Genomic DNA, 8,127 nt, shown 5'->3' with positions numbered 1-8,127 from the left:
TAGCTTTTAATTATAAGGAGAGTCACTGGTCTCTAGTTTTAGGATTAAGATTGTAAAATTTATAATAAACAAACCTGATTGTTTACTGGTTGTGCACATACACTTTGTGTGTGTGACTTTGGTTAAGGAATTCAACACACAGTATTATTGGAGGAATCTCTAGGGTGTTCCCAAGAACACATCTAGTAAAAGATGAATCACCCACTTAGCTGTAGGATGCATTCCTTACAGACAGCAGTCACTAAAGGGCCAAAGCAAGGAATTATTCTTTTCTTCTCATTAGTATGGGATTAGGGGTGAATTACTGTGAATATTGTGTGTGTGTGTGTGTGTGTGTGTGTATATATATGAATCCTGGTTCTGGGACCACATGGATAATTCTAGGATTCTCTCTGTAAGGAGGCTATTTTCCTTGGACAGAAATGTCATAAAGATATTAGAGAATATATAAATATCTTTCCATTATAAGTAGATCCATAGAAAACATATTTTCCCCCAATTCAGGAAAACTATGAAGTTTCAGGTACCCCTCTTCAGCCAGTATCACCAGTTGATTGGCTTGGAATCAGTTGAGTAATAAAGTTGAGTAATAATTAAGTACCCCAGTCTTGGTGTATTTTTAGTCTGTCTGTCTCTCTCTCTCTCTCTCTCTCTCTCTCCTTGCTGTCAAAGCCAACACAACTTAGTCTTTTTTTCCAGAGAGGAAAATTGATTATAGAACCACCTATAGTGACCTTGACCTAGGAAAAACAACTCTCAAATAGTCACTGAGCACCCACTTTGAGATGGGTACTTTTTTCTTTTTTTATAATTTTTCAATATTTATTCATTTATTTGAAAGGCATAGTTACAGAAAGAGGGAGAGACAGAGAGCAACAGATCTTCCATTTGCTGATTCACTCCCCAAATGGCTGCTGTGGCCAGGGCTGGGCCAGGATAAAGCCAGGAGCCTGGAACTATATCCAGGTAAGGGACACCTGGATGGTAGGGGCCCAAGCACTGGGGCCATCTTTCACTGCTTTCCCATGTACATTAGTGGGGACCTGAATCAAGATGTAGTACAACCAGGGCTCAACCAGTGCCGATATGGGATCCAGCTCCTCAGGTATAGCTTAACTAGCTGTACCACAACACTGGCTCTGAGATGGGCATTATACCGATGATGGAAGTGCACTGATGTCTCATGGGAGAGACAGAGACATGAAAAAATAATCCAATAGATGATATCCTCATAAAAAGTAATTATAGTATCTCTTGGGTTAAAAATTTTTATATATTTATTTCCCTGCAGCATATAAATATGAATAAATAGAACTTACACAGAGAAATTTTTAATAAAGGATGTGCAGGGAAAGTTAAGAGCCGCATTGTTGACCTTCTATTGCTACAAATGTTGTGGGCTCTATCAGTTTAGTTGCCATGTACTGGGCTTGTACCATTGCATTGTTGGAAATCAGTGCAGTCTGGCTGGCTTGCAGGAAGGAGGCTGATAAACTAACATTACACCAGGAATCTCAGGTGTCATGATTATTGGCATAACAGCTAGAATTTGAACAAGGAATTCAGCAACTATGAAATCATAGGAAACTATGATTTGAAAATATATTATATATTTAGGGCTACAGGCATTTGGTAATATAATATAATATCACTGGGAAGTTAAAAAATAGAAATGATAGTACTTTAAGTACAGTGCAGGCTTGTGTGCGTTTCTAGCCGCTTCCCTCAGCTTCTGTGTGATTGATTCAGGATCATTTAGAGTCTGTGAGCCTGTTTCCTCTTCTGGGGGATTTTGTAAAGATTAACTGGAATAGCATGCACACACTAGGGTATCTGCAAAGTATCAAATACTGGCTTAATATTAGTTTGTTACCTCTTCCATTCTCCTTCCTTTCTACCAAAATTATTATCACCACAGCCAGCTTCAGTGGTCAGCCTTACTGCTTGCTCTGGAGCCCTTTTTAACAATGGACCCTGCTATTAAAAGCTCTTTCTGGTCACTGCCCCTTCTGTTGTTTTTCACAACGAGCTGTCTCTGTGTCTCCTTCCCACAAATGCAATTCTAGCCTTTGTGAGCTCAGCTTTCCCGACCAAACTTCCATAAAGACCAATGCTCTCTGGGTTCCTTCTTTACCTCCCTTACTTGACACTAGTCTACTGGGGATTTCTAAATCCATCCTTCCTGCCCTGTTTTCTGAATCCCAGTTCCATATTTCCAAAAACCAGCTTGTTCTTTTCCTCTGAATGTCCCAGGTACTTCAGTATTTTATGAAATGAAATGTTTTCGTTTTTGTCTCTGTTAGTATGTGGCCATCTCTTTTTTTCTACTCACTTTAATCTTCCCTTTTAATCAGGTATAAAGTCCTGTCAGTTTGGCCTGCAGACTCTTCTTCCTCTGTGTACTTCACCTCCATCCTATTTTTGATGACTGCATTCATCTGTTAATTGGTATACCTGCCTCCATTCTCTTTCCCCTTCCAGTCCTTCTGTCACAGTCACAATTTTACATCAGTATTTTCTCTCCTGCTATCTTAAATGGAAAACAATGTTTCTATCTTAAATAGAAACAAAGGAGTAAAGCTATTGTCATTTCAATTCCAATCCTATCTTCCAAAATTAACTGAAAAAAGAAAATTTTAGGAGCTGGTGCTGTGGTGTAGTAGGGTAAGCCACACCTGCAATGCTGCCATTCCCTATAGGCACTGATTCGATTCCCGGCTGCTCCACTTCTGATCCAGCTCCCTGCTAATGCACCTGGGGAAAGCAGCAGAGAATGGCCTAATTCTCTGGGCCCCTGCACCCACATGGGAGACCTCGAAGAATCTCCTAGCTCCTGATTTTGACCTGGCCCAGCCCTAGCTATTGCAACAATTTGGGGAGTGAACTAGTGCATGGAAGATATCTGCCTCTCTTCTCTCTCTCTCTCACTCTGCCCCCACCTTTGAAACTCACCTTTCAAATACATAAATCTATAAAAATAGAATTTTATTTCTAAAGAACCAAGACAATGTCTATAATTGCTAAACATAGTAAAATCTGTGTTTCCTTGGGGGAACACACTGGTAGTAAATCCATATTTTCATAGAGGTTTCCAAAAGAAGGCAGTGTATCACTGAAGAGCCAATTCTGCCCCAAAGAGCAGTCAACTAGGACAGCATCTGTATCCCTACCACATACTGCAGTGTTATGGGAAGTAGAACCAAAAAGACTCCCTCAAACATGTTGTCTTTCTCAAGATGAGAAGGTATAGCAGAGCTGATAGATTGCAATTAGATCAGAGTCAACAAATAGACACAAGCACACACGCAAAAATACTGGAAACTTCTGAGTGTCACTGTGGCTCAGATAGAGTGCCTTGTTCATTCATCAAAGTGTTCTCCAAAAAAGAAATGCAGGTACATAAAGATAAAACCTGGCCATGTATCAAAAATTAGAAAAAAGGGGCCAGTTTTTGGTACAGGGGTAAAAATGCTTCCTGGATACCTGCATTCCACATTAGAGTACCTGGGTTGGAGTCCACACCCTGCTCCTAAATCCGATTCCTGCTAAATGCACGCTATCAGAGACAGCTGGTGATGGCTGGAGTACTTGACTCCCTGCCACTCACATGGACACCTGAATGGAGTTTCATGCCCCTGGCTTTAGTTTGGGACAGTGGTATTTGGGAAGTGAACCAGCTAGTGGTCTCTCTCTCTCTCTCTCGTCCTGCCTTGCAAATAAATAAGACTAAATAAATAAAACTTTTTTAAAAAAATTAGAAAACAGAGGAAGTATTAAACAAAAGAAAATATAAGTAAGAGAACGTAATTAAAAGCTCACAGCGCTGTGACATAGTGGGTAAAGCCGCCACCTGCAGTACTGGAATCGCATGTGGGTGCCGCTTTGAATCTTGGATGCTCCACTTCTGATCCAGCTCTCTGCTATTGCCTGGGAAAACAGTAGAAGATGGGCCAAGTCCTTGGGACCCTGAACCCATGTGGGAGACCTTGAAGAAACTCCTGGCCCAGATCTAGCTGTTGCAACGATTTGGGGAGTGAACCTGCAGGTGGAAGTCCTGTTTCTCTCTCTCTCTCTCTCTATCTCTCTCTCTCTGCCTCTCTATAACTCTGCCTTTCAAATCAACAAATAAATTTTTTTTTAAAAAACAAAAAAGCAAACATATTGGAGATCCAAGATAGTGGAATAGGGAGGGAGCATACTGCCCTAGTCTAAGGGAAGGTAGTTTAAAAAAAGTGAAGAGAGCAGTTTAAGGGAAGAGTTAGGGAGAAAATGGCAGAGGAAACTCCACACAAACTAGAGGGACAGTGTGGACCTACATGGAGGATATGGACGCACACAGCTCAGGACCCGAGCAGCTGAGAGTCTCAGCACCAGCTTCAGAGAGTAAGGTGAGACCGGTCTGCTGCAGACCAAGCCACTGATAATAAAGCTGCAGAAAGAGCCTGGCATGGGCCCAGCTTGGATCCCTATAGGGGACAGTGCACCTGCCAAACTAGAGGAGAAAAAAAGGGGGCACATTTCTCACTCCCTGACCACCCTGCACTGGCAACCTATGCAAGTTGAGAGAGGGTAGGCACCATTTTGGGCATATATAACAGCTGCACTGGCTTCTGTCCACATGTCTAACAACAAGCCGAGTGGAGATGCCTGAATCTGACTGGGAGAATTGATAGGGGGCTGGGTGCTCATGACTGTAGGAGGCTTATGTGCTGGAACTATGAAAACACTGGCTGCATGGGAGGGTGCAGGGCTTTGGGCAGTCACTGTGGGTGGCTCCACATGCTCGGGGCTCCCTGATTTCCTGGTGAGAGTCATTGCTCTGGGATCTGTGCTCACACCAGGACTACATAGATCCTTGTTGTGGGTCTTGGGGCAGCATGGATAAATATTGGACTCACTGCAGTGAGTGCCCAGACACTGGCCTCCTTTGAGGAGAGGAGGTGAGCATGAGACTATGCCAACAAAGCTGAACAAACCTCCTCTCTGATTAAAAAAAAACATTTACTATGCCCAACTTGGGTGTCAGCTTGGACACTCCCTTCACCTTGGAGCACTGAACAGAGCTCCCAGGCCACACCCACCACACACCTCTTGGTATTCATTGAAAAAGTGAAGACTGGGCTTCCGGCCGGGCGGCGTGCGGGGAGCGGGAGTCCGGGCGCCCGGCGCGCGGGAGTGGAGCCTGGTGGCGGCCGCTGCCGTGCGGAGCGGAGCGGAGCTGGCGTCGCAAGGTGCGGCGCTGGCGTCGCAAGGTGCGGCGGGGTCGACCGCGGGCCCCCGGGCTTGCGGGGCTGTGCGCGCCCCGCCCAGGCCGCGGCGGGTCGAGGAACCCTGCGTTTTGCAGGCCCAGGGGCAGCGGTGAACGTGGCCCCGAGCGCCCTGGGCCCCGATGGGAGTTCTTTTGCTTATCTCTGAAACTTGAAGTAGTTAACTCGTTGGCCTGGAGAAAGATCCATCCCAGAAGAGCCTGGTTCGACCGTGGGGCGTAGGAAGTCTGGATGCAAGCTCATCACCTGCATAGATTTCCCACATCTCAGGAGCAAGCATACAGTAGAACTAGAGGAGGTGACAAAAACCAAAAACCGAGGGTCATCTGAAATTGTAACTGGCTCACTGATGATCGTTGGGCAAAGTTAAGAGATCACCATTCAAGCATAAGTTTTCCTAAGACTGCTGCCGAGATGTTTGACATAAAGGCCTGGGCTGAGTATGTTGTAGAGTGGGCTGCAAAGGACCCGTATGGCTTCCTTACAACAGTTATCTTGGCCCTCACCCCGCTGTTCCTAGCAAGCGCGGTCCTCTCCTGGAAGCTGGCCAAGATGATTGAAGCCAGGGAGAAGGAGCAAAAGAAGAAACAAAAACGTCAAGAAAATATCGCAAAAGCTAAGCGGCTGAAAAAGGACTGAAGGTATCAACAGGTTCTGCAACCAGAGGAGAAATCATTGGAAAACGAAGCAGCTTCGGCGGGACCACCGAGGTGTCATTGGATCTGACAGTATTTAATAAATCAAATCTGAACATACAGAATAATGTCTGACCTCAATACTGTATTAACTTTTAAGACTTGGGTGTAGAAGTTTGTTGGTATCTACTGACAGTTACTTTAACTTGGCATCTGTATACAAATGGAGTATCTCTGATCTAAAAATCTGAAACTTTAAAATATGAAATTTTGTGAGCACAGATATGATGCCGCAAGTGGAAAATTCCACACCTGACCTTCTGTGATGGGTCACAGCCAAAACACAGGCACACTACAAATACTGTATAAATTGACCTTCTGGCTAGGAGGAGAGAGTGTGTGTGTGTAATGATCAATTTCATGTTTAGACCTGGATCTTATATCCAAGATATCTTACGTATATGCAGACATTTCCAAAATTCAGGAGATTCTTAAACACTTAACGGTCCCAAGCATTTCAAATAAGGGATACTCAACCTGTAGCACAAATTTTTTTGTAACTGACCTAGTCTTATGCCATTTTATGGCTTAGGTACCGAAATGAAAACATCCTGTGGAGAGAAATGACTAAATTGCGAGCTCTCCTCAAGTGCTAGTTTGTAACGGGGTCCTATTCTGGACCAACATTATTAAGAATGAAAAAAATGTCTTCAGAGCTGAAAAATGTGCTTTGGCTTAAAAAAGATACAGTAATTAATCATATCTTTTGTCATTATTGCTTATTTCTTAGAGTAGGGTCATTTCTGGCTTTCTCAAAGCAAAAGAGTATTTCATTTTCTGCATTTTTCTGATTTTAGCCTTTGAGACAACTGTTAATTAACACATTCTGCATTTTATAAAGAATTCTCAGTATCTTGACTGTAAAATACCACCCACTAGATATAACAGTTTTTGTACTTATGAACACTGCCATTTTCTTAGAGATGAATTGTTGAGAAGAGTAACGCTATGATTTAAAGCTTAAAGTAAAATGCAATCGCCATAGCACCTTGAAACCATTTATGAGGGGTCTTTTGAAAGTTCACAGAAAAATGAAAAATCTATGCATGGATTTAAAAATATTTTTGCACCAAAAATAAACTTATCTTTTAATTCCAATTTTTTCATGAACTTTTTGAAGTAGCCTTGTATGCTTGTGCTAACTAGAGCTGTGAAATGGTTGAAATGTCTTATCAGATATTTGGCTGATTGTATAGATCCTACTTTTATTCGATTCTTTAACTCAAGTAACAGTGATAAACTGTACCTTTTGATCAAACAGGTTTGAGATGAAAATTAAAATTTCATATTTCTTTTGGAAAACTCTTAAAGAGTTAACAGTTAAGTCATACTTCATAAGTGGCAAAAAAGGCTTGAAATTTGGAAAAATTTTGTTGAGTACAATAGTAACTGCTGTGGAGAGGATAAATTGTCAAAATAAGAATGTGCTATATATAACTAGAAGTACAGAGCTAAAGGATCTTTCAGTTCAGTAGGATATAAGACGTTACCGTGAAACATGGCTTTTATAAATGTCTTGTCTGGTAACTCTGTTCACTGTCAGTATGTAGTAGCTTATTAATGTTTCCTGTACTTCTGATAGTGAATTTAAGTTACAAAAAGTGGTCCACTGTCTCTAATTTAAAAATGAACTCGATATTGAAATAAATATGATTCTTTTTTATAAAAAAAAAAAGAAAAAAAAAAAAGAAAAAGTGAAGACTGAACTAAGCCACAGATGCATAGTCCAAAGATAAAAGCCATCACAGGGGAAAAAAACAAAGCAAAAAAGAAACCAAAAATATCTCTACAAATGCCAAATAATAAATACAGCAATTCAAGAAATAAGAATAAGGAAGACAACATGACACCCCCAAAAGAACACAACACTTCAGTACTAGAATATAAAGATGAAGAGCTTGAAGAAATGCCAGAAATAGAATTCGAAAAATTGATTGTAGGATTACTTAGAAGTGATCAGAGGCAAATCCATGAACTAATGCAATCCACACATGAGAAACTCTCTCTTAAAGAGAAATCAATATGAAATCCTGGAAATGAAGAATTCAACAGAACAAATAAAGAATGAGCTGGAAAGCCTTAACAACAGAATTGGTGAAGCAGAAGAAAGAATATCTGAGTTAGGAGACAAATCTCTGGAAATTTTACAGTCAGACCAAAAAACA

General features: G+C 41.6%; 1 protein-coding gene across 1 annotated transcript; it reads left to right on the top strand.

Annotated features, from left to right (window-relative positions):
* Positions 1-5,308: 5,308 nt before the first annotated feature.
* On the top strand, positions 5,309-7,656 carry LOC100352749 (small integral membrane protein 15). The gene has a single exon (XM_089335634.1). It carries the CDS (start codon positions 5,682-5,684, stop codon positions 5,904-5,906), a length of 225 nt encoding a protein of 74 aa, XP_089191760.1. The 5' UTR covers positions 5,309-5,681; the 3' UTR covers positions 5,907-7,656.
* Positions 7,657-8,127: the final 471 nt, after the last annotated feature.

Source organism: Oryctolagus cuniculus, chromosome 6, assembly GCF_051225735.1.
Source record: "Oryctolagus cuniculus isolate XC-2025 breed Fujian yellow rabbit chromosome 6, ASM5122573v1, whole genome shotgun sequence".
NCBI classification, from domain to species: domain Eukaryota; kingdom Metazoa; phylum Chordata; class Mammalia; order Lagomorpha; family Leporidae; genus Oryctolagus; species Oryctolagus cuniculus.
Note: the sequence above shows the minus strand (reverse complement) of the source record. Positions and strands in the feature narration are given on the sequence as shown.